Here is a 27,576-nt window from a genome sequence, read left to right as displayed (position 1 = left end):
AGAACAAATATATGAAGCATGGATGATTGAGAATAAAAGAATAATTATATAAATTGTTTAAAGTAAAATTAATCANGCTGATGACAAATAGCACAAAATATTAAATCTTTGTCATCATATGTATGATTTCCATTTTTATCTTTTGTAAACATGTCCTTACATTCATGTTAAAATGGTAAATATGAATTCTCATGCAGCTATAATAATTTAGATTAGAAAATAAATATAAGAACATCTTACACATAAAAACTCTACAAGATGAATAAAGAAAGTAAAATCCAGTATGGTAAATACTTTTTTTTAATATCATATTTCTTAATTCATAAATAAAGTTAAATAATACAGCTAGACAAAATTATTTAATTAATAACAAAGTTACAGAAAATTTATTAAACAATATAAAATTTTTAAATACCAAACGTAAAATAAATTTAATAGATATTAATTTGAAGATACTATGAAAAATTTTGAAATTTAATTATTATCTTTTAATACTACTAAAAGAAAGTCACTAAATACTCACATTAAAGTTTTTTTTTCCTCTTTTATAGAAATTAGAAGTTAAGGAAAATTTGAGACAAATTTTAACTTTAAAAGAAAAGATAAAAATAGTATTTTTTTTGTACTAAAAAATTATATAGAGGAATTTTTTAAATCATATACCAATTATATAAAATAGTCAACTGGGTCTCACATGTTTATATATTTCTGCTCACACATGCCAAATCAATTCTAATTACGAAACCAATTGGCGCCTAATTTTTCCCCGCCATTGCAAATTTTCATTTTCATTCCAAAAAGTTCAAACAAAATCAGTGTTCTTTCTCACATCTTTTCCACTTCAAAATTCCCAATTATCCTCATGATTCATCATTTTACACACCCCAAACCCCAAACCCTTTCTTCTTCATCATCATCATCAAGGTTACAATGAGAGAGCAAAGCGTTGATTCCTTCTACGCCAAGCTTCGTGATTATGCTTTATCTTCTTCTTCTTCGCCAGTTCTCATCTTCCCTTCAACCTCCGACGTTGATTCTCTCTGCGCTCTCAAGATCATCTTCCACATTCTCGAATCCGATTCCATTCGATACGCCTGTTATCCTGTCTCCTCCTTCCAGGAGATCCACAAATATACATCTTCCTCTACCTCAGACGACGACCCTCTTTCCATTGTTTTGGTCAATTGGGGCAACCACAGGGACCTCCGCAAAGAGCTCAGTCTTGGTCCTTATGTTCGTGTATTTGTTGTTGACAGTCACCGTCCCATCCATCTCCGAAATCTCAGTGACCAAAACGATGCCGTTTTTGTTCTCTTCACCGACGAGCAGCAGTCTGATCTTGTCTATGACTTTGACATCACCACGCTTGCCAACGCCACTGCTGCTGAGGGTGAGGAATCCGAACCTGAATCTGAATCGGAATCGGAGTCTGACGATGACGGGAATGGATCTAGGAAGAGACGAAAAAAGAACGATGATGATGATGATAAGGAGGATCCAATTAAATTGTACCGGAAGCTGAAGAAGGATTACTATCGATTGGGCACTTTCCATGGGAAGCCGTCCGGGTGTTTGATGTATGAGCTTGCCGATTCTCTCAGGAAGAATACCAATGAGTTGCTCTGGTTGGCTTGCGTTTCGCTCACGGATCAGTTTGTCCATGAGAGGTTAAGTGACGAGAGGTACCATCATGGGGTTATGGAGCTGGAGCAGTACATAAACAGTTCTGGGAATTTGGATGTGGTTACTTCGGTTACACTGTCCGATGGCACGAAAATTCGTGCCCCAAATTCTTCGCTGATTACTTATGAGGACCAGCCAAAACTTATGCTGTTACAGGAGTGGAGTTTGTTTGACTCCATGATGTGTTCTTCGTACATTGCCACTAAGTTGAAGACTTGGAGTGAGAATGGGGTGAAGAAGTTGAACCTTCTGTTTGGGAGGATGGGGTTTGCTCTTGCCGATTGTCATCAGAAGTTTCAGCACATGAATGTGGAGGTGAAGCGCAAGATGAAGGGTGAGTTTGAGCGGTTTTTGCCCCAGTATGGACTCACTGATTTCAACTACAGGAGTTTCCTGAGGACTCTTCAGTATAGTTCTAAGGTTTCGGCAGCAGATGTGGTCTATGGTGTGACAGCTTTGCTTGAATCTTTTGTAAAATCGGATGGTTCTAGCGCTTCTAAGCAGTTTGGTGTGGCATATGATGCGCTTTCTTTGAACAATATCGATAGCTTGAGAACTGGGATGCAACATGCTATTAAGATTCAGAGGGCCATTTTAAGGCAAGGGAGTGCTGCAATTACCAAGAATGGGTGCATTAGGAGTGGAAGGAGTTTCCGGTGGTTGAAGTTGGAGGATTCAAGTGATGCTAAGTTGTTGGGGTACCCACAGGCATTGACTAAGTTTTGTTTTTTTCTTATGGACGCTTTAAGGGAGAAGGGGGCTACAATGAAACCTTTGCTTTGTGCTTGTGTATCACAAGATCCTGGGAAGGTGCTGATTGTAGGGGTTTGTGGGAGGCCACGTTTGGCTGGGGCTCGTGGGAACGCATTTGGGATTGCATTTAGGGCTGCTGCAGAGGAGATTGGAACTGAGTTTTTCCATGAGTTATTTGAATCATCATGGATTCTTCTGGATGCTTCAGCTGTGAATTCTTTCATGGTTAGGTTGATTGAGAAGCTGTGAAGCTGCTGGATTTCTTATTAGAATTAGTTCTTTGAGGAAGTGCCTTCTCTGACTGCTGTACCTGGGACTCAGATTAGCAATAAGTGATGTGCAGTGGTTGATATTGCACCAAGACATGACTCTTTTCTTAGTTAATTGTATTGTGATTTATAGCATATTCATTTGACTTTTCTTACCTGTTTCCCCAAATATGTTACCTTGACATTTTCATGTAACTACTGTTCTATTCCAAATTAGATGTACCATTGCAATGTTGAATTGAAAGTACGTGATCGAAGAAGTTCACATGTAGTGCCGCAGTTTTAAATTTGTGTTGCAGTATTTCTGTGCCTTCTACCTGAAGTTGAACTTGTTTACGACTACACATACTATGTAATGTTGATTTTATACAAAAAAAAGGATGTTGTATGTTATTGATGCCACCAACTAACTTACTGACTTGTTATGTCAGAGCATGCCNCAGGAAATCATTGATAGCCATGAGTTGCAGAGTATTACCTTGTATTACATATGAGAGTGCAGACAATATGACGTAGTTGATTCCTCGCTGGTGTGGAAATGCTACAGGGTGATGTTGAGGCAGTTCCAGAACTGAAAGCAAGAAATGGATCGGCCATTGCAAAAGAAGCCAATCCTCCGTTTCTGCATCTACTTAGGTTGTCTGCTGATAGACTTGAGATAAACCGGGGCAAACAGAATGGAGAAAGGAAGCTCCAAGATAAGAACCATCAAGTGTGCTCTCCCATGCCTTCATTCATGGTTCTGTTTTTATCTTGCTTGTGTTGTTTCCGTATGCTGGGTTGTTTGCTTTATCAATTTTTTGGTTAGAGTTAGGAATTGGTTACTGTTTTCTTCTCATGCTCACAAATATAATTTGTTGTCCGAATTCTGTACTTAGGCTGAATAGATTGACCTCAATCTCTGGTGCATTGGCATCGGTTTCCATGAATGCCATTGTACCTTCCTCATGGTAGAATATAAATCCCGGAATTGTTATGGATCCGCTATCCATTGCATGGCTCCAACGTGTTATTAAAGTAATCATTTGAAAACTATTTAATTAGCCAATTATCCCCGTTTCATATTTAAAAGTATTGTTTTAATATGGTTTTAATTTTAATGTCCTTCTTACTCGTTGTCGTAATATTTGCTGAGAGTCATATAAATTTATATTTCGTTTTATCAATATTTTCTTATTTCGGTAAGTTTGTGCTCTGGAAGAAAAGCAGCTGTTCCTAGTTGCGTAGAGGTTCTTTAGATTACATATTGTAATTACTTGTTCGTTATGTTCTTTATTTTAATTTGCAGAATCGAAATTATTCATTTAGTATGTTTTATGAATTTATATATTTGTAGATATGTATCTTACATTATCATATCTTATGTTTTCTTAAAATAAATTTTGTAATGGATATCTATCATATTTGCATAAGCTAGAACTATAACATTTTATGGTCCTTTTTCCTACTGCTTTGCAGCAGCAGCTCACATTGTTATTATTTTGATTTTGAAGATTTATACAGTTATTTTAATTAACATATGACTAATACATTAAGTAAATTTGTCTAACCAATAAGCTGCATTTTAAGAAGTGAGGCAAACAATGTAATACTTGCAATACCTCCTCTATATATGCCTACTGGAACCTTCGAACTTATCAGAATAGAAATTTATTGAGATGAGTTATAGGATTTGATATCATATCAAATTCACCTTAAAAGCTTTTGGAACTTAAGTGAAGTTGCTTAACAGATGTTAGGTTGTACTCAAAGAACTAAAAATTAATTGGTATGGTACCGGGAAAGTAGATAAGCTCCGAGTTTCAGACAAGCGTGGTATTGCCGAAAATTACCAAATAACAGTATTTCTTAAATGTATCCATTAGTCTTCTTTCCTTAATTTGATGCCTCTAATGTTCTTTCTCATTTTCAGCAGATGAAACTTTCTCCACCTGCTGGCCGACCTGACAGAAAGTGGAACCACACCTCATTGGAGCCAGGTCATGATGGTTTAAGGCTGTTATACTTTGTAAGGTTTTATTTGCGTCTTGTTGATAATGAAATATAGTCACTTTTAGACGAAGTAAAAAGGTGTTAAATCCTAATTACAAGGGATGAGGTTGCAAGGTATTTAAATCAGTATCTGCTATGAAACTGAGGTTAAACAAGCTTGGCATTTTTACAGCATAAACACAAGCAGGTAATTAAAGGTTTCTGTAAAGTTTTGTACCGAGTATTTAGCTTCTTGTTTGTTCATATTTTGAGATCATTACAGTACAGTTGAAAGCAACGGGTGGCCTGAGTTTGAGAGTGAAAATAGTAGACGCATATGAGCATAATAGCTAAGCTTATTCTATGATCTCAAGGAACAGGACTGATGACATTGAATTCACTTCGGGATAACTATCAGGTATTATGGTTATTTTCTTGGTGATGATGACAAAAGCAGATTTGGAGTGCTTAACTATGGAAAAATTGTTTACTAATCTGAATGGAAGAAAATGTTTGCCTAATGGATCTATCTTGCCTTGGGATATAAACTAATCAGGAAATGAGTAGAATTATTCATTGCATGATGTATAACCACATATTTTAGAGATATCAACCTTTTTGTAATGTTGTATTGTGTTGGTGTTATGCATAATCTAATGACAATTAATGTTGATGCAGTACGAAGTTGGAATTTGAATAATACATCATAATTTCCTTCAAAGTCGCATTATACAAGGTGCATTGCTTGACTGTGATTGTGATGAGGTAAAAAATAAATAAAACCGCGTATAACCTGGTTGATGTTATTGGTTTATCAATATAATGTGTTTGGTTTAAGTTTCGTACTCTTGGTGAAAACAGATTATAGGAATACTAATGCTAAGCCAATATGGCTGGTAAAATTCGGTATGGTATGAGCACTTTGTAAAGGGTGGGCATCTTGATTACGGGCTTATTTTTAATCAATGTTAGAATTTGACTCGTGTAAGTTGAGAATCTTGTTGTTGAGAACCTTGATAATAAGCCTCGAAGGCCACTGGAAAGGAAGTTTACAAAAACGTGAGTCTTTATAGATACAAAAACCTTAGTCTTTAAAGACATTATATTTTTGTGACCAAGATTAAAAGTAGTATATATAAGAATTGAAATAGGAATTTGTTTTATCAACATACTATTAATTTCAAGGGAAACTCAAATTATTGGATTCAAGTTATGTAGAGAATGAGTAAGTTGAGTGAAAAAAGTCTCACTAAAAGTATTCAGTCCAATTTATCCATAAAAATTAATCATTTAACAAGATTAATGATTTTAATATCAATGTCAAGGTAGTCTTTCTCCCAATAATTTTAATACGGACTCATTGTAGAACCTCCATAACTCACAAAGACCAAGAAATCTATTTCTGGAGGTTTTTTATTGAGTATGATCAATTTCTGTTATGCTGCAGGTGATCAACACAATAGGACTAAAATCACAACCCATTAATTCATTGTAAAAGAATTGTATAATGAATCTTGTATATCCCACCTAAATACAGAAAATTGAATTATAAAGCGTGGCAGTTACATAACATAAGATTAAAAGGGACAAGTCACAATCTTGCACTTGGTGTCTTTACTGACCAAAAGAGAAAGAAGACACAGATTTAAGACATACGACTACAATACTTTCCTGGGAAGAGATTTCCTTGAATATTTACAAGTGCAAGACACACCTTATGTCCATTCACAATCCTATCTTTTCTCTTCAGATTATAATTTATACTTTCACACAAATCATTTTTTTCCCCAGCAAAAGCAGCAACTCTGAAGAAGCAAGGATAAAAACAGATAGAAGCAATGAAATATCAGTAAGATGAAAACTCCAAAGTTACAGATGTATGTACTGTCTAAACATTAAACAGGTTTTGCAGGCATACCTGAGCTTTCTCATCAGCAGGCTGATTCCGCACACCATATTGTCTAGCATTAGGTGTGCCTGGGACATGTCCAGCCCCCACCTGCTTCTCCTCCCGCACTCTGTTGAAAATATGAGTATAGCCATCAGCTGATGCAGGGTTGCTCTCGTCCCACTCACCAAATTTTGGAACAGCGGCACCTTTATCAGGCTGCCAAATCAGAAAGCTACAGATTAGAAATTATTTTCCAAGGAATGTCTAATTAAGATTCCGAAATCAAACCTTAGAGATTTGCAATATTCATGATTTTTACATTTCTTGCCACACACGGTCATAAAAAGGAGAATAGAAAACTTACAGTTTCATCCCCTCGGTTAGATGGTCTTAACCGGGACCTTCCTGGGGTAACATGGCTGGTGCCATATGAATTCTTTACTTCCCAAGAAGGACTATCCCTGCCAGGGGCTTTTGCCTGGCGATGAAGGGGTGAACGGTCAATGTTGTGTTCAGATCCAATAGTTTGTCTTGAAGGTTTTCTACCGTTGTCAGCAGAACCTACTCCCTGGCCTCGTTGGGCAGAATCAGTGCCACTCACATGGCTACCATTGTCATGGCGAGCTGGAGACTCAGTGAAATGTTTAGCATCACCATCGTCCCTGCTCTTTTGTAACTCATATGTGGATCTCACTGATCCCTTTCCAAATGGATCCTCTGAGTGAACTCTTGGTTTTGAATGGGGTAGGTCAGCAGAAGAAACTAGATATGAATTTTTCTCGGGCTCATTTGGATGTATCATCTTCGAACCAGGTTGACCTTTCTGGGTTTTGTCAGAATAAGCTGTATCTGAGACATTTTCTTCATTTTCCTGATTGCCAAGCTTTGGATCATGAAAATTTTGCTGTCAAATAGAAATATTAAAAAGGCCCTGTTAAGCAGCTGATACACGTTTAAATGCTAAGGATTTCATTCCATTATCACAATAAGAGTTATAAATGGAGGAATAGCAGAGAAGGGAGATAATATGGCTCCTATTGTTTTTCTTTGTAATGAGGGATCATGTTAGGTTCCTGGGTTTGGAACCTAACAAGAACACTCTCAGAAGATAGAAATAGTGATGAAAGAATGAATTTTTTTGTATTCACAGTAAAGGAGACTATCTTTACAAAGAATAGGCTGAGAGTATAACCTTCCTAGCTGAGGGCATAACCCTTCTCTACAAGCTAAAAGCAGGACTGTACACAGTAAATTCGATGCCCCTTACAAGAGCTCTATTTATAGCATCTCTGACCCATTCCTCTCTACAACAAAAATCCTCTACACCCATGACCGTTCAGTCCTAAACCCAAACTATCTTATCATCTTCGTTCCTAACATTACACCCCCCTTCCAAATAACCTTGTCCTCAAGTTTGGAAATGGAAGGCTTGATCTCATGGCTCCTCTTCATCATCGTGTACTCATATGAATGGAACCCTCTGGTAACTGCCCTCTAATTCAAGTCTGGAGGTTTGGGTGGTGGCAATTCCTCCTCCAATGACTTCCATTCTTGGATTTTATTAGCTTCCAGCATTTTGGTCACCTTTTTTCTAGAATTATAATCTCTAAGAAATGGTCTTCAATGTCTTTCAAAGCTTCAAAAAGTTCTCACCCCTTTGCTGGTGCCTCACGAACAGCAAGGCCCTTTTTTTCACTAGTCCACCTCTTCACAAAATCCATTCTTCTCTCTCGGCCATTGATTCTTCCATCCACCTTTCCCTCCTTAGCCTTCATTCTAATTGTAAGCCCGTTCGGCCAATGACTAGGAGACTGTTTTAAGTGTAAAACCATTAGGCCTTTGACGGTAAATGTAAGACTGTTCGGTTCCTCCCGTCCTTTCACGTTCGGAGTCGACGGTTCTCTCCTGTTCGCCTCCTTCAGTCCTCTTGGGTCCTCAACTTGTAGTGCTAGCCCGTTCGGTTCCATCCGTCCTGTCACGTTCGACTTCGTCAGTCCTCTCTCGTTGGGTCCAGCAGTCCTCTCCTGTTTGGTTACTCTCAATCTGCTTGGGTTATAATGATCGGCCTTGGACCGTGTCACCTCACTGCACGTTCATGCCCCAGACAACTTGTCTTCTATGGCCTCGAACTGCTCGGCCACTCCTGATCGATATGGGCTATAGCACTTGTCCTTAGACCGCTCGACAACTCTCTGGAGCTCCTCAACATCCTTTGCGATCCGCATCGCCACTGTCCATTCCTGCGGTTCATGCTATCGGACTTGATTCCGAATGTCCTCTTTCAATCACGCAAGAAAATATCCTAACAGCTACTCGTTCGGTACCTTCTTTGTTCGACCTGCCAATATCTTGAAGTATTGTATATACTCGTCCACCGTCCCCGTCTGTCTCAATGCTATCAACCGCTCGACAATGGTTCTAAACCTTATCACCAGGGCTTGCTTCAAACCATCCCAAGAATGATTCTTGGCTTTCTCCTTCCAAGCTCTAAACTAATAACCCATGCTGCCCTCCATGTTTAAGTACGTGAGTCGCACTTCCTCCTCCTCTGCTACTCCTTGAAGCTCGAAAAATATCTCTGCGTGATTGATCCAGTTCAGGGGATCGATCCCCTTAAAGACGGGTAGCTCCACCTGTTTCTGCCCTTCTGGTCGATTCCCGACCCCTCTTCCTCCATCTTCCTCCTCTCCCAGCAGCTCATTCTCATTAACGGAGCTGTCGTTGGATTGCCCATCGTGGTTGTTTATCTGTGTCCCGAGTACCTTCATTATCTGTTGCAAGTCCTACCGTATTGCGGCGGACTACACCTTCATTCCTCCTATCATAATCTCCAATGCTTCTAGTCTCTACTTCGTGCTCTTGCCCATGGTTCGCTTTGGCGCTCAATTTGGGATCCAACAGTTTCTTGATAATTCGAAGGTTCTTGAAATGGTAGCTTCTTGAACTGACACCCCCACACGGTAGCTGGTTTGAATCTGGTAGTTTCTTGACAACTTGATTCCGACAGCTTCTGGAAACGGCAGCATCTCGAAACGATAGCTTCTGGAAAACGACAGATGCTTGATCTTTCACCCCCACTTCAAAATGGCAGGTCGAACCAATTTGTTAGGTTCCTGGGTTTGGAACCTAACAAGAATACTCTCAGAAGATAGAAATAGTAATGAAAGAATGGATTTTTCTGTATTAACAGTAAAGGAGACTATCTTTACAAAGAATAGGCTGGGAACATAACCTCCCTGGCTGAGGGCATAACCCCTCTCTAGAAGCTAAAAGCAAGACTATACACAAAGTAAATTCGATGCCCCTTACAGCGTTACAAGAGCTCTATTTATAGCAGCTCTGACCCATTCCTCTCTACAACAGAAACCCTCTACACCCATGACCGTTCAGTCCTAAACCCAAACTATCTTATCATCTTCGGTCCTAACAGATTGTCTTTCGGCATTTCAGGAGAATGAACATGTTAAAAGATTATTTCCATAGCAAAGTGCTGTTGCTATGAAAATGACTGCATTCTGCAGTATATATACCATATGCTATGGGATCTATTTCACTTTGATAGCAGAGGATGATACCATCAAACTCAACTTAAGTCGGAGAGACTTCTGATCAGAATCTGTATATACATGAAGAAAGAAACAAATGAAAGCACCTTGATGAAGCACACAAGACTAAGTGCATGTTTGGAAATCCGTTCCGAACACTTTGAAAGTACCTTTTACTCAAAAAGATACACTTCACTTCCTTCGACCAACGTACTTTTGCCACCCCACCACTGGATCCCCAAACATATCATAAATTTTCCCAAGGCAAATGTAATAGTAAACATAAACTACAAAATTTTAGCATTTCTGTAAGCACGGTAAAATACTACAAGCAGTGCATAACCAGAAACAAATTTCTCCATCTAACTTGTTTCCCATCCATTATTGTCCATCAAAACAAATCCCCACAGAACTCTCAAATGGTAGAAGGATTATGCAGAGAAAAACTCCAAATAGCCTTTTACAAAGTGTCATGTTAACAACGCAAAATATACAGGAACACAATCAAAAGCAGAAGCCTACAATTCCACATTTTAGGATAAGATGCTTTCTTTAAATTCCAAGGGGAGACTCTTGGAGGAGATGTTTGTCTTCTATTCAATAAATTATTTCTTTTCTTTCTCATTCCAATTCTCGGTTCCTAACATTCTTTAATTACCTTATATAACCACCTAGTATCTTTCAGAAGGCATGGTAGGAGCCAAAATTCAAGTTTTTGGGCTGCGGTTTATGATTTTGTAGGTCTAAAATATTTCAAAATGTCACTTTCATCCTACAAGGCTGATTCATGACAATTTGCTTGTTGAAACAGGTTTTAGAGATAATGTTATTAAAAGTCTTCAAATCATTCTTTAGGACTAATATTTGAGTAAGTCTCTTAACTTTAACCTACAAGGCTACGACAATTTGCTTGTTGAATGAACAGTTGAGGTTAGTTCATTTTCATTTTCATCAAATTCAATTTAGATTTATCAATTCCAGTTTCAAAAGGCTGGAGAATGTTCAAGCTAACATAGCATAGTTTAGTTTACAAACCCTAGATTTAATTTACAAACCTAAAAATTTCATATCAACACATACGCATTAGCAAAAATCAGTACAACATAAATCACAAAAAGCATTATTCATTTTCACTATCATCTCTTCCATCAGACCATCCATTATGTATTAAAAAGTTGTTGCATACACTCATAACACTGGAAGTTACCAACTAATTAAAAGTCAAAGTCATATGCAGCAGTAAATTCCCCATAAAATTTACTGTTGTCAGTTGATGTTACACGAGTCACAGTTATCTGGAAACACTGAAAGGAAATTAGTAATTTCTTAGGAAAGAAAAGCGCTGCGGTGCCTCTTTGTTTCAAAGGCCAGATGCATTTGAGATACAACCGACAGTAGATTTATCAGGATATGCAAATGTGGGTACTAAACAAAAAGGGTAACTTGGTGCTACAAAGTTCCAGCCATGGTGGGGTCCAGGGAAATGCTTTGACCCATTAAGGGAACTAAAGAAAGATTGTTATGTTGGATGGAGTTACTTTGGAGCTAGGATCTAATGATGCAGTTTCAGTATTAAATTAGTCTATAATTAAAAACCATGATTAGAGGATTCAATTTCCCTGGTCGCCTCAGTGTCCTTACCATGTTATATCCGTCATGTTGGAGCACTCCAAAAAGTAGAGATCTTTAACCTTCCTTTTCTGGCTTTTCATCTTTGCAAGCCAACTATGAGAAAAAAAAAATTAGCTAATGATATAATGTTCATGTTTTCTTAGTTATGGCTCCAGATCATAAGATCCTAGCTCCAAAATAATTTTGTCCCACATATTCATCTTATAGTTGGCATTTTGGTTGTCTTTTTTTGCTTACCTGAACAAATTGTAGAAACAGCTTTTCAAAGTTGCTCAAACATCTCTAGCAAATATATAAAGCCTGCTAAAGTCATTAATTTTTGTAAGAAAAAAAAAATAGGATTCTTAAGCTTCTGAATTAACCAAAATTGGCTCATTGCCTCATTTGAAACTTGATATATAAGGATATGGATACAAAATATAGATGAATTAAAATGTGTAAACTATATCAGAATAGATAAAAGCAAACCTTGATGGAAAGTGAGAAAAGCAACCATTCAGGGGAACATGCTTTCCCCCTTTATATGTAGAATATTATAATATCTCTAAAACCAATTAAATAAAGAACTCTTTGTTATGCATGCTAATTTTTAATCTGGATCCCTAAAATATGCAGAAATTAAAATCCAACATGATATAGCTCCATCCACTCAATACATAGCACTATTCTACATTAACAACTTTATCTTTATATAATGTTGTTAAATTTTTAGTTTTTGCTAAGGGCGTTTTGACTCGGTTTAATTTGGGTTGGCTTTGCATTAAATAGTCACCTGAATCAAATATAAAAATTAAAGCAGTTCAATTTGGTTTGGTTTCAATTTAATATAAAATCTGAATTAAACCAAACCAATGTTTTGCGGTTTGTTTTGGATTGGTTTTGTCACTATAAAACAGTTAAAACATTTTTCACAAAAAAAAATAAAAATTGTTAAACATTTCATAATGAAAATTGTCAAACAGAGAGACATGTTGTGAATTATTTTTGTATGACGGTTGTTACATTGATCATGTCAACTTTCTTTCATATTTACAAGTTAAAAAATTTTATAGTTAAAAATCACAATACAAATTAGTTATTTTGTTTTTATAAATATAAGTTATATTGTAAAATGTAAATAAAATACAATCATAAAGAGACATACTCATGTATGTTTGTCCCTAAAACAGTCATCAAGAGACATACTCGTGTAAGTTTGTCTGTTGTTAATTAACTCTAGACATATATCATTGTATTTAATATAATAAGCATCCTTGTTTGGTTTGATTCTTGAATTTTGATTCGTAATTTAAACCAAACAGTTTGGTTTAGAAAAAAAAAAAGTAGATCCAAAAAATAGAAAGAAAATTTGGTTTTATTTATTTCAATCTACAAATAGCAGAGCTAGTTGCTTCGTCTATGCTAATTCAACCAAAAACCACACTTAAGGGTAAGAATTTTTGTTTTCCCAATAACACTAGTATTAGTGCACATAGAAGTATGCATACCTAACATATTTAGAAAAGAATTCATTTCATAAGGCCAAGCTAAAATTTAAATAGACCTGATTGATGATGCTAGTTTCCATCATAAGCTAAAACCATTTGTTAACATGAACTGTCTCATTATTCCAATCAGCAGGATAAAGGGATAGTAAACCAGAAAAAACAAGATCAAAATGTTGGCCAACCATCATAGCTTCAGAACATGAAGGTATGCACAGTACAGATAACAATAAGAAGGAACTGCACTTGAACAAAAGATTACAACATAATCCAAGAGATTGAAACTCTGATTCCCTACCCTTTTCCTCAAATTTTGTCAGGGGCAAGGAACACACAATACAAGGAAAAGTGAAAGAGCAGAGAGAGGGTGGAAGAACTCACAGCCATCTCCTGCTTTACTGAGTTTGGGAAAAACAAGCACTACCCAGAAGTGAAAGCTGAGATTTTTCTTTGGATCAGAGCCTTGGAAAGTGAAAGCTGATAGAACCCAACAAGTTTCTCCACAGTATGAAAAGACCAAGAAAGAAAGAGAAACAAGGAAGCTTAGTGAGAAAGCTTGGTCAAGAAATATGAAAAAGTTTATCAATGATTTAGTTAATATGAGAGGATAAACGAATTAAATTGATAAGGTAGTAATAAATTAAAATACATTTTGTGTTAATTTAATAAAAATGAATGCAAATTAAAATTAAAATATGAAATAACATTAAAAAAATATTTAAAAAGTGAAATTTAATTTATTAAATTATTAGTTAGGTGTGATGCACTTCTACGTGTTTTATTAATATTATTGTGTAATAAATCATTTGTGATCTACATTAGAACCATAATTCTGATTAAACTTATGAATTTGGACTTAACTTTTGTTCAAATAAAAAAAGTGTGGGTCCTTTATATGTGGTTTTCATGGGACTGAACTTAATGATGAGATGTTTAAGTATCGTATAAAAAGTAATTGATTTTAATTTCAATAAATCGGTGTATGTTGTTGGTACACTCATTTGGAATATAAATATAAAAGTTTACTACTTAACCCAAATTCATAATTTTTTTTTATCGATTTTTATATTATTTAGGCTTCAGCAAGTGTTTTTTTTAGTATTTTATTTGTTGAGATCCATTGCTTGGGTTATAAATATAATTACTTGCTGAAATTTTTTTATAATTTAACTTGTGTATAAATACATGTTGCAATTAATTTAGAAAAATGTTATAGCTCAGTTAATAGTGTATTTTTACATAAATAGATGGTACAACTAGTAAGTCAATTTTTTAAATATTAACAAACACGTTCTATATAGAATGTAGATATCAAATTAAAATATGTTCCACAGTTTGCAATTTTTTCTAATTATAAAACAAATTACTACTAATACATATATCCAAAATGTACGATGATCACATTATAAACTAATTAAATCAAAACATTTTCATTAATATACACATGAATTACGCAATAATAAAATGTTAATTACTAATGAATTATATATTTTATATAATTAATTGTGTAGAGTCATTAAATAAGTCAATCTGACTAGCTTTTATTTCTATTATTATGTTAAAGATGAAATAAATTACTATGAAAGTCTTAATTTATCTTAGGTTTAATACCTATTTTGGTCACTTCTTTGGGAGGGTTTGTTCAAAGTGAGCCCTATTTTTTTCAAAAGTTCACTTAAGTCCTACTTTTTGCAAAAACTGTTCGAAGTGGTCCTTTTTCTAACAGCGTTAACTTTATTAACGACACAGTTGCCAGGTGGCTAATATTTGCTGAGATGTAACGTTTTGGCTGTGCTGGCAGTGTTGTGTGTTTTAAAAAAAAATAATTAATTGTGACGTGAAATTTAATAAAATTAGGTTTAAATTAAAAATTGAATTTGGGGTTAATTGGAGGATAATTAATTAAAAATCTCATTAAGAACCTTAATTGTTTCTAGAAATCTAAAATGGAGAAAAATCCCCAATCTGAATCCTAAGAATCCTAAAGTGAAACTAGAATCGGAAACCCTAAATTGGGGAAGAAAACCTTAATCTGTTTTCGTCCCTATGTTGTTCGAAGCATGAAACCTGCCATAAGAATTGATTTATTTCTCTAACAAATATCGTTGGGAAACAAGAGTTCAATGAAACAATCTGTGCAGGCAAAATGTAAGATTNTAAGTTCTAATTTGTTGTTGAGATCGCCTTATTTAATCACAGCCTCATCTCAAGTATAAAAGGAGGGTTTCGTTAGCATCGTATCNTTGTTAAAGCTAAAGCACTTTTTTTTCTAGCTGCATTCACCAAATCTGTAATATTTGAATGATTGCCAGAAAGAAATCAATACAAGCCCCAAAACTTAGATCAACACGATGTTGGAAGATGCGTCCTGAAAAGGATTCTTTTTTTCTAAGATTTGCGAAAAGTTACAAAACAGTAACAATTTACACAATTGAAAACTGACGGAGCTCCTAACCCTGCATGTAGAAAAACAAGTTTCAGTCCAAATGATTTTTTTTTTGAAGAGGAACTCTTGAATCACAATAATTTGCTCTTCAACTAGGAGAAAACAAATAAAACAGATTGAGGGTTTTCTTCCCCAGTTTAGGCTTTTTGGTTCTAGTTTCACTTTAGAATTCTTAGGATTCAGATTGAGGATTTTTCTCCATTTTAGATTTTCAGAAACAATTAAGGTTCTTAATGAGATTTTTAATTAATTACCCTCCAATTAACTCCAAATTCAATTTTTAATTTAAACCTAATTTTATTAAATTCCACGTCACAATTAATTATTTTTTTTAAAACACATAACAGTGCCAGCACAGCCAAAACGTTACACCTCAACAAATATTAGCCACCTGACAGCTGTGCCGTTAAAAAAGTTAACGTCGTTAGCAAAAAGGATTACTTTTAACAGTTTTTGCAAAAGATAGGACTTAGGTGAACTTTTGAAAAAAGGAGGGACCCCTTTGAACAAACCCTCCGAAAGAAGGGACCAAAATAGGTATTAAACCTTTATCTTATTAAGTATTTTTTATAACTTTTTAATATATATATATATATATATATATATATATATATATTAAAAATACTCTTAATCATAAAATATTTTTAAATGTTAATGTATCTGATGACATAAATTGAAAGAACTATCTTTAATTAAAATATAAATTATTTCATTATAATTAATAACTTAAATTTAATTTATAAATGTTAATCATTAAGTTACAAGTTTTACAATATAAATAATATAATATAATATAAAAATTTATTATTTTAAGTTATTTTTTATTTGAATTTAAAAAAGATCAGTGAATAAGTTCAATTAGTTTCATCTTTGACTTCTTAAGTAAGCTAACAACTCAAAATAAATTGATAAATTGAAATTATTTATTCAACTAATAAAAAAATTGTTGAGTTAAATCATCAAATTTATTTCACTTTATAATCACTACAATTATGTAGGAATCATAATTAATGATGATAAACTACATAATTAATTATAAATAATTATGTAGAGATTTTTAAGCATACTTTTCAATGATCAACCAAAGGGTTTATCATATTAGAAAAATCAATTCCTTTGCCTATGATGGTTAGTTTTAGTGTATAAATTTTAAGAAAAATCTCATTATATTGAATGAAAAAAATTGTGTACACAAATAAAATAACAAAGTTATATAAAACTTTGTAGTTAATTGTCTGGCAGAAGGATACAACAACTAAAGACACTAACTGTAATAAAAACAATTGTAAGTGCTAAAATCCAAAACAGAAACTTAAAGATAAAAGAATATATCATTACATTCTTTCAAGTTGGGTAGTGAAGATAAAAAAGTTCCAACTTGGTAGCCAAAATGTCAAAAACGAATATGATGAACATATGTTTAGTGAAAACATCAACAAGTCGAAAGCCAAAAGTTTGAGAATTAAGCCTTCTTGAATTTTCTTACTATAAACATGACATTCAAGTTTAGTGTATTCATGAAACACATTATCAGCTAAGTATATTGATTACCATAATTTCACAAGTGAGACTAGCTAATGCTATATTATTAAAGCATAAGTTTAACATTGATTTTGATTAAGTCTTAAAAATGATTAAGTATAAAATATGGTCTTACTTTGTGTACAACACGATAGTTTTAGTTCAACAACATATGTTGTAAGATGCAAGTGTTCCATTTGTCAGACAGTACGACATCACGCAACCTTTACTTTATTTCTGATAAAGCACGAATATACTCAGATGATAAGCACATAAATTTAAGCTAACCTCGTAATGTATCTAACTATTGGGATGTTATGTATAAAAGAAGAAAAAAAAATTAATATTGCATGTAGTGAATTTAATGTATCCTTCACCCAAGAATGACATTTAAAAGAGTTCAAGTTGTCTAATGAGCATAAATAGATTTGCAATGACCACTTTATTTTCAGTCTATATAAAGTCTTTAGAGAGGAAGAAGAAATAGAAAACACATTGTACAGGGAGAACTTTTTAATATTTTCTACGCTCATAAAAAGTTTCATAAAGAACATTGTTCATGTTCAATTAACAAACCTGAGGAGAGTGCACAAATCTTATATAGGCCAACAAATGATATTTCTCTTTAGTAAGAAACCATGTGATTAGTTGATCCTAGATAATTTATTTTTATCTTAGATAGGAATGGTTGTTTCTTGATTACTATTCTAGAGTCATTGATGTTCAAAGAATACTTTATTCATCAAAAACTGGTTTATTGAAAGAATACTTGGTTAAGCCTAGAGTGGTTTGTGAAAAGAATGTTTTGTTTGAGCTAGGAATGTCTTATTAAAAGAATATTTGGTTAAATCAAAAGTTGTTTGTTTATAGAGTATCTGGTTAAGCTAAAGTAATGTTGAAATAATATTTTATTAAACAATAAGTGACTTGTTGATAGAATATCTGGTTAAGTTAGAAGTGACTTGTTGAATGAATACATAGTTAAACTATAAGTGCCATGTTAAGAGAATACTTTGTTAAATTAGAAGTGACTTGTTTAAAAAAATACTTAGTTTGGACAAAAGTAACATGTTGAAACAATACTTGGTTAAGCCAAAAGTGACTTATTGAAACAATACTCAACTGGTTGTCTAAAAGTGACCACAAGACCAAACAATACTCAAGAGATTATTCAGGAGTGACTATGAGCTCAAACAATATTCAAGGAGTTATTCAAGAGGTTAGTTAAGAATGATTATAAGACCAAAGAATACTCATTTTGTATTTCACACTCATAGTCTAATTAGTGGAAGTCAATTTGTTATTGAGACTGTGATCAAATGGATCAATAAAAAAAATGCTTTGTGTATTTCTTTCTCCTTATATATTTACATTACATTTCATTATTATTACCTGCACTAATTTAGGAAGGAAATTTATTTCAAGAATATGTGTCTAAAACATTTTAAACAAGTAAATTAGTTAATGTATAAAGTCTATTGCACCCCATCAAACACATAAGCCACTAACTGATTGTTTGTCATACAAAGTTATCATATGAGTCTTCATTAATAAAAAGTATTCAAAAAAAGTTTTTAAAAGTAATTAAAACACATTCCAATCCTTCCTTCGTGTGTTTTTCTTAATTTCCACCTCTATATAGAATGAAAAATAATATTTTTCTTCTTCAATTTATAAAAGATCAAGGAAAAATCAAGAAAGACACAAAAACCAATTAAATACCTTTTTGGTATCCAAACAACATGCTCAATCCAAATCAACGAAATTTGATAATATATAAGTTTACAAGAAGTGGAGAAGAACAAGCCTTAAGCATGCAATCCTTTTTTGTAAGATAAGGAAGGAATTTAAGATAGCCTTGTAATTAGTATAAAAAGGATTGGACATAAATTGACTTAGGTGTTTTACATAGTAAAAAATATTTGGCTTGATGATAATGAGATACAGAGGTCTTCCAACTAACCACTTGTAACTAGCAATATTAGGAAAATGTTGATCTTGATTATCTTAAAGTCTGATAGAAAAATCAAAAGAAGTTTTAGCATATTTATAACCAATCAAACTAATCTTATGCAAAAGTTCAAGAACATATCTTCTATATGAATTCCATATTTGAACCTTGCAATTTCAAGACCTAAATGTATAATTTTATAACACTAAAAATATCTTCCTCATGGGATATCTTTCTAATATAACTCTAAAAGTATCTCCTTAGCTGAATATGTTATGAAGATCTTTCAAAACATCTTAAGCTCTTCCAATCCAAAGAATTAGTTTGAGAATTAATTCAAACACTGAATATTGAAGCCATAAGAGGACAAGATATTACATTGAACCTAAGACTCATAAGAAGGATCAATGAGCTGGAGCCATGTGAAGTCAATGTATCACATTGATCCCAAGACTAATAAGAAGGATCATTTACTTGAAGTTCTTACATGTTTTCCACCGATTCATTTCAACTTATTCTTTCATTTAAGAGAAAACTTCTTAGCCATAGTCCAAACATGGTAATTCTAGCCATTTAACAATTGAGAAACAAAATTAAAATTGGATTTTTATTAAAATGAGAAAAAGAAAAGGTTTGAAAGATTATATAGAAAGGAAAAAAATCATATATGATTAGAAAGTAGAAGTTATTTTAAATAGTTAAATTTTTTTATCTAAATTTCAAATATATATATATATATATATATATATATATATATATATATATATATATATATATATATATATATATATATATATGGGGTTTGCTAACTTGCGTATNATATATATATATATATATATATATATATATATATATATATATATATATATATATATATATATATATATATATGGGGTTTGCTAACTTGCGTATGCTTGTTTTTCAATTGATACATTTTAGTAATGTGTATCGAGTTTTAGTACACAAAAATACCTTAATATATCATTGATTATAAGTTTTAAGGTTAAGGGTATTTTAATAATTTTCATTCTCAAAACTAAAAAAAAAGAAACCCACAAACCCTTGTTCACCCTCTTCATTCCTCTCAATCCTTTCTCTTTCATCTCTCTCACTCCAACATTTTCTCTGTCATCCCTACGCTAGCGCCAATTAAAAATATCAGAAACACTCGCCTAACCCAATCGACTTTCCTCACTTATCCTATTTGTTTCTCTCTCATCTCCATACTTTCCCTCGCCCACACACAACAACTCGCGACACTGCAATTTGTTGCTCTTCTCTATTCGTTTATTTGTTTTCCAGTTTAATAACAATATAATTGATGATGTTGATGTTGATTTTTGATTGGAGAGTTGTGTTATATATTTTCCCTTCTGATTATTATTAAATTTGTAAAACACTAAAGTCTGCAATAATTTCAATAATTTCAAAACTACAACCTTATAAATAAGAATATATTATTGTTTGGTTTTTTTCTTCCTTTTTTTCATAATCAACTTATAAGTTTTTCATATTTCCTTTTTTTAAGGTTGGGAGTTGCTGTGAACATTAGAAGTCAAGCTGGAGAAGAGGCGAGAATGCGTCAAAAGTATCATAATCCTCTAATGAAAATCAATTTCCAAATTATTGAAATTATTGTAGACTTTAGATTTTTACAAATTTAATAATAATCAAAAGGGAAAATATATAACACAGCTCTTCAATCAAAAATCAACATCAACATCATCAATTATTTTGTTATTAAACTGGAAAACAAATGAACGATTAGAGAAGAGCAACAAATTGCGATGTCACAGGTTGTTGTGTGTGAGTGAGGGAAAATATGGAAATGAAAGAGAAACAAATTGGATAACTGAGGAAGGTAGATTAGGGTTAGGTGAGTGTTTATGATTTTTTCAATTGGGACTAGCATATGGATGACAAAGAAAATGTTTGAGTGAGAAAGATGAAAGAGAAAGGGTTGAGAGAAATAAGAGAGGCGAGCAAGGGTTTGGTCTTTTTTTTTTTTAATTTTGAGAATGAAAATTATTAAAATACCCTTAACTTTAAAACTTAGAATCCATGATATATTAGGGTATTTTTTTTACTAAAACCCGTACAAGCATATGCAATATAAATATATAAATATATATATATATATATATATATATATATATATATGGGGTTTGTTACGCCTGTTTTTCAGTTGGTACGTTTTAACAATGTGTACCGGATTATAGTAGACAAAAATACCGTCATTTATCATAGATTCTAAGTTTTAAGGTCAAAGATATTTAAATAATTTTCATTCTCAAAACTAAAAAAAAAAAAAGAAATCCCCAAACCCTTACTCACCTTTTTCATTCCTCTCAACCCTTTCTCTTTCATTTCTCTCACTCACTCCAACATTTTCTCTTTCATCCCTACTGTTGCCCCACCATACTCTCCCTTATTCTAAACGCCTGCAGAAGTTGATTCAGTGATAAAAAAAGGAACATAAGGAAATTAAAGAAATAGGTATAGAAGAACTCCCTAGGAGTACAATTCTTTCAATTCTAGGTTGTAATCTTACATGATGTATACCATACCAAAAGAGAAAGGAAAAATAAACACTTTGTGTAAAGGGAAAAGGACAATAGAGGGAAATATCTTGTTCTTTAAAAATATAATGAAATGTGGTATAGATGTGTAAATGATGTGTGAAAATTTAATTGATTTACGAAGGTTTTATTTACATGATTTAATTTAAAAATGAAGTTTAATAACAATAAGAAGGGAAAATATATAACACATCCTCCAAATGAACGAACAGAGCAAGAGCAACAAATTATGATGTCGGGGGTTGTTGTGTGTGGCTGAGGGAGAGTATGGAGACGAGAGAGAAACAAATTGAATAAGTGAGAAAGGTGGATTAGAGTTAGGCAAGGGTTTCTGATTTTTTTTTTCAATTGGGGCAACAGTAGGGATGACAGAGAAAATGTTAGAGTGAGAGAGATGAAAGAGAAAGGGTTGAGAGGAATGAGAGAGGTGAGTAAGAGTTTGGGGGTTTCTTTTTTTTTTTTTTAGTTTTGAGAATGAAAATTATTTAAATATCCTTGACCTTAAAACTTAAAATCCATGATAAATGAGGGTATTTTTGTCTACTATAATCCGGTACACATTGTTAAAATGTACCAACTGAAAAACATACGTACGCGTGTTAACAAACCCATATATATATATATATATATATATATATATAATATCATTAAGTGTCCATAAATACTTTTTTTTATATTCTATAATAAAAAAAAGTATTCTTGATAAAAATGTGAAAAATTGTATAGGAGGAGATAAATCTTATAAATATGTTGAAGTTTAGGTGTTTAAGTATTTTGAAAAGAAAATAAATTCTTTAATAAAAAGTGTTTTAGAGATCCTTTTAGAAATAAATTATTTATTAAATATGTATAATCTATTACCATAACTACAAAATAACTATTATATGAAATGTCTCTTGTGACAAAGATTTAAAAAGTAGTTTTAACATGATAATTATAACTACAAAATAACTATTATATGAAATGCCTCTTATGACAAAGATCTAAACAGTAGTTTTAACATGATAATAGGTTAAAAATAATATTCAATTATTTTATTAATAAAATGTTTAACTATAAATAAATTATGTATTTATTAAATTTCATTATATAAAATTTTACCATTTTTCTAAAAGCTTTTTCTTAAACTCTCAACTAATATTTCTCTAAGATTTCTAACCCATTCTTCATTTATTATTTGATTATACATCATTGTTGGACTTATAACAAATAATTCTATTACTCTATCATATCATATTTGTGAATAAAGTAAATTCTTTTATGCTATTTTTCTAGAGTCAAATAATTCTTTGTACAGTGAAACAGAGCAGAAAGCTTCAAAGAAAACATTCCCATAATATTTTTCATCTCTCACAAAGTTTTTTTATTGGGTGCAGTGTTTATGATCATATCTTTCTAATTGAGTGATCTGCACAAATATTAAGAACAAGGTATATAAGCATCAAAGTACTTTATCGTACATGCATTAAATATTTTGAACGTTAATATGCGTTAGGTCATATTGTGTGTTCAAAACATTTTATCACTTGTCATATCATTAATAAATGCATCGTTTGGTAAAGTATACAACATGTGTAGTCAATAGATTGTATAAAACATTAAATGCTTTTTCGAAGGCTATATGTAAGTGTAGTGTTTAACGATCATATGTTAGACAATGTATTCTTAAGTGGTTTGCTTGAGTTAACACTATCTTGAATAAAATTTTCTTTCACATTTAGTGTTATAAAAGAGATAGACTTTTTTATTCATAAAACGCTAGCTTGTTACTCATATAGTCTATTAAAGAGAGAAAAATTTTCTTTTCTTAGATGTTGTTCATAAACTTTGTTCAACAAACAATACAGTCTAGAAAACGTTATTCGTAAGCTTGATTTCGTCAAAAATTGATGTTACAAAATATTTCTTTCTTAGGCACTGTTTTCTTTAAAACTTTTTTTTAATACATAACGATATTTTGTTTAATTCTTTTTGTTAAACTTCAAAACTTAAGTTCCTTAGACGGTCTATTCTCTAGACGATCTTCTCTTAACAAACACCTTCCTTGAAATACCACAAGGAATAATAAACACCTATATTGAAAACCACAAGATATGAAACACACTTCCCTTAACAAACTTGGGGATGAATCAAGCTTTGAAACCCTAGCAATATCAGTGACAACTGATAACGGTTAAAAACCTGTTATTTTCATCCTTAATTTTGATACAAAACACACTCTTTATGACTTAGAAACTAGCTTGAAATCATGCATTTTGTCATAGTTAGGTTATAAGAGAGTCAAAAGTGTTTTATGGGTATTATGCTTGGTTTTCCTTGTTTTGACAGGACTTAACGAGAAATGGATGAAGGATAGTGAAGTAAGAAGGGACTATACTCAAAAGAAGATGGAAGGAGGCATCAAAGAAGAGTCGTGCTTACCGCTGAGCGGTGGACTCGAGTGCCGCACCTACCGTTGAGTAGTGTACTTGGGCTTTGGGCCTGTTTTCTGTAATTCTTCACAGCTTATAAATAGAACAGTGACCCTTAGCGGGGATCTTTTGGCAGAAAGGACGTAGAAACACGATTTTCACACCTTGGAGGCAGATCTTGGATGCGAGAGCTCCAATATTACAAATCTAGGGTTATCTTTATATTCTTTCCATTCAATTCATCTAGTTTCACCATGATTATGGTGAACTAAGCCCTTTGTTGTTGGGGAACGATGTAATTCTTTGAAACTCTCTTATATCGAATTTCTTATTTTTTTCATATACTTGTGTTTATCAATAGTTTGAGTTTTTCTTCCGTTCTTGCTAATGCTTTGTTTAAGACGTTATTCAAATGCATCATCTTTGATTCTTTCTATATGGAGACGTATAGTTAGGTCTAGACATGAAGAATTACTCTTGATAATGAATATTACCTAGAGATAGAAATAGGAACATCAATTGCCTTAAGCTTTTGTGTGTATTGCATGAATAATTGCTAGGGACACTAAAGATAGTAAACTAGTAATTGTGATTAGGCTATTTTCACCGAGAGATTGGGTTTAGAGTAAACTAGAAAGTGGCATAAACATTGATAACAAAGTTGAATTTAATAAGAATAGTAGATATTTGAGAGTGGATTAGGATGAAATCGTAAACCCTAACAACATCATTCATCCATATCTTTTTCTTGCCAATTGATCAAAACCTTTGCATGCATGTTTACTTCTTGTTTTGCATTTAAAACTCAACTTATCGTTTGTTCAAGTCTTATGATTCCCATTAATCGCATGAACGTTTAGGCCTAAGAGTCCTTTGGGAGACAATACTCGGACTTACCGTTTATTTATTACTTTATACGATCTGGTACACTTGCTAGGGTGTTAACAAGTTTTTGGCGCCGTTGTTGGGGACTCATTAGTTTTACTATTCTAGTAATGTGATTTGTGGTTGAATTTGACTTGATTTTTGTTTTGTTTTTCGTTTTGGTTTTGTTTTTATAAAAGTGCTTTTTAGGGTTTTGTTTCTTGTGTATGCAAGAGGCAATTCATACTAGGAGCAGGAAAAATCAACAACCTCTTCTTGAAGGATTGAGTGAAAGGTGGGGGAAGAAAGTTAGAAGACCATCTAGAGAATTATTCCCCTCTCCTAGAGAACTTTAGCAAGCCTCACCAGGAGCATCGAGCCAGAGCACAAAAGAGATGGAAGAGGAGGAAGCTCCTAGACGCACCCTGGCAGATGCTAACACTATTTTTGCCCTCAACATTTTACTAGCATTGCAAGGCCAATGGTTAATGCTTTGAACATGGAGATGAAGCCTGCGCTGATACACTTGGTGCAGAGCAACCAATTTAATGGACTGTCACATGAAAGTCCATATGATCATCTCACCACGTTTAACAAAATTTTCAACACGGTGAAGATGAATGATGTGCCGAATGAGATGATTAAACTGAGCTTGTTTCCTTTTTCATTAGGAGACAATGCTAAATTGTGGTTGAATTCTTTTTCGGAGAATAGTTTTACAACCTGGGAAGCTGTGGTAGCAAAATTTTTGAATAAATATTGTCCATAGTCTAAGATCACCAAAGGTAAGATGGATATATCTTCTTTTAGGCAGGGCATGGAGGAAACCCTAGGTCACACATGGGATAAATTTAAAAGCTTGCTAAGGAGGATACCTGTGAATGGATTTGATGAGACAACTGTGGTTCTCACGTTTCCAGGAGGTCTTGGTACATAGTCAAAGCTTATGCTGGATGTTGCAGTTGGAGGTAGCATTAAGAACAAGACTGTTGAGGAAGCCTATGAGCTTATAGAGAATATGGCGGTCAGTAACGATGAGATGATCATTAAAAGTATTGATTTTGTTCAACGATAGGAAGTTTCGCAGTCACAATATCAGGATGTTTGTTAAACTGTCTTTGAGTTGTCTAAGGCAAAACAAAGAACTGGTCCCCACTAATGTAGCATAGGGCAACCAGAATATCAATGCTAGGACTCAACTAATTAAGATTAAAGTGTATGGTTAAGATCTTGTGTTTATTTACTAATTATCTACTATTAAACTACTAAACAGGTGTGGACATTTAAAAAGGAATGAATCTAAAAAGGAAAAATAAAAATCTAAACTAAAATCTATTTAAAAGAATAAAGACATTTAAATGCAATAAAATAAAAGGAAATAACAGTCTAAACTACTCAAAACAGAAATAAAACCTAATTACTATAACTAGCTAAAATGAGAAGGAAACATACATTATACAATCTAGACAGAAGCAATAAGAAACAGTCATGCCAATTCTATCAAATACAACTGAAATCAAATGAACAAACACCTAAACTAATGAGTAGAAACAAATTGGTTGATTAGAATCATGAATCAGAATATAATAGTGTAGAGAAGCAGTCTTTTACCACTCAGGAAGACATCCTGGACAATTATACCCACTATGTGGTATTTAAGTTCCAAATCAGAACCTAGATTGGGTAAATATTCACTTACTATACCAAATCAAAGCAAATTTAATTCCTAATTCATGTTTCTAATCATTACCAGATGCAAAACCTAATCTAAATGCAATTGAAACATGCAATCTACTCTAAACATACAAAAATCTAACTAAAATGAAACAACAGAAACAAAATACTAATTACAATGTTTTTTCCTTCTTTAGACTCATCTCCAAACTTGAGAAGACATCTCGGTGAGTCATGCTCACTATGGAGTCATGTAATTCCAAAAAGGAATTTCAACTGTGGAGTAACAAAGTCTAAATCAGATTTTTCAACAATTAACAGAAGTTAGAAACAATATTTTTTTCTCATTGAACTCACTGTGTCTCGAGAAGACATCTCAAAAATTAATGCTCACTGTGGAGTCATTTTGATTCAAGAGGAATCATAAAATTGCAGAGCTGAACTCGTTTTCAAAGCAAAACACACAAAAATGACTTTCACATCATCGATAAAGAACATAAAACACAAGAAAATTCAACACTACAAAATTATCAAATGCTCAACATAGAGAAACATCACAGTAGAAAGTTTATTAACAAGAAACAAGAATACAAGAAACTATACCGAACAGAAACGAGAAAGAACACGAGAACTCGAATCTACCGAAGATGCGATAAAAACCCTAGAACCCACGTTCGCTCTATACAGAAACTAGAAAATGAAAATAGCAAAGCGTCTCGTATCCGTGAAAGTATGAAGAAGAAATCTATTTACATGGAAGAACCCCTTTATATAGGGTCTGAAAAAGAAAAGAAAAACATGGAAAGTAAGAAACCTTCGCAGCTTGGACGTTTTTCTCTCTCCATCGGACGGTCTCAGATCCTCGCCGGTTTGATCTCTCTTCAAGCCCTCCGATCAACCTC

The 27,576-nt window shown here is 33.1% G+C and overlaps 2 protein-coding genes across 2 annotated transcripts; one reads left to right on the top strand and one right to left on the bottom strand.

The window, feature by feature from the left end:
* The first annotated feature begins 742 nt into the window (after positions 1-742).
* LOC106758653 (cell division control protein 45 homolog) lies at positions 743-5,260 on the top strand. Its single transcript, XM_014641598.2, has 2 exons — positions 743-3,417; positions 4,618-5,260. The coding sequence occupies exon 1, from the start codon at positions 931-933 to the stop codon at positions 2,683-2,685; it is 1,755 nt and encodes a 584-aa protein (XP_014497084.1). The 5' UTR covers positions 743-930; the 3' UTR covers positions 2,686-3,417; positions 4,618-5,260.
* A 1,056-nt stretch (positions 5,261-6,316) lies between these two features.
* On the bottom strand, positions 6,317-13,479 carry LOC106759470 (RPM1-interacting protein 4). Its single transcript, XM_014642656.2, has 4 exons — positions 13,288-13,479; positions 6,932-7,471; positions 6,595-6,783; positions 6,317-6,481 (listed from the first exon to the last, which is right to left on the bottom strand). Exons 1-4 carry the CDS (start codon positions 13,312-13,314, stop codon positions 6,452-6,454), a joined length of 786 nt encoding a protein of 261 aa, XP_014498142.1. The 5' UTR covers positions 13,315-13,479; the 3' UTR covers positions 6,317-6,451.
* Positions 13,480-27,576: the final 14,097 nt, after the last annotated feature.

This window comes from Vigna radiata, chromosome 4, assembly GCF_000741045.1.
Source record: "Vigna radiata var. radiata cultivar VC1973A chromosome 4, Vradiata_ver6, whole genome shotgun sequence".
Classification (NCBI taxonomy): Eukaryota; Viridiplantae; Streptophyta; class Magnoliopsida; order Fabales; family Fabaceae; genus Vigna; species Vigna radiata.
The sequence above is the reverse complement of the archived record's forward strand: the minus strand, read 5'-3'. Positions and strand labels throughout refer to the sequence as shown.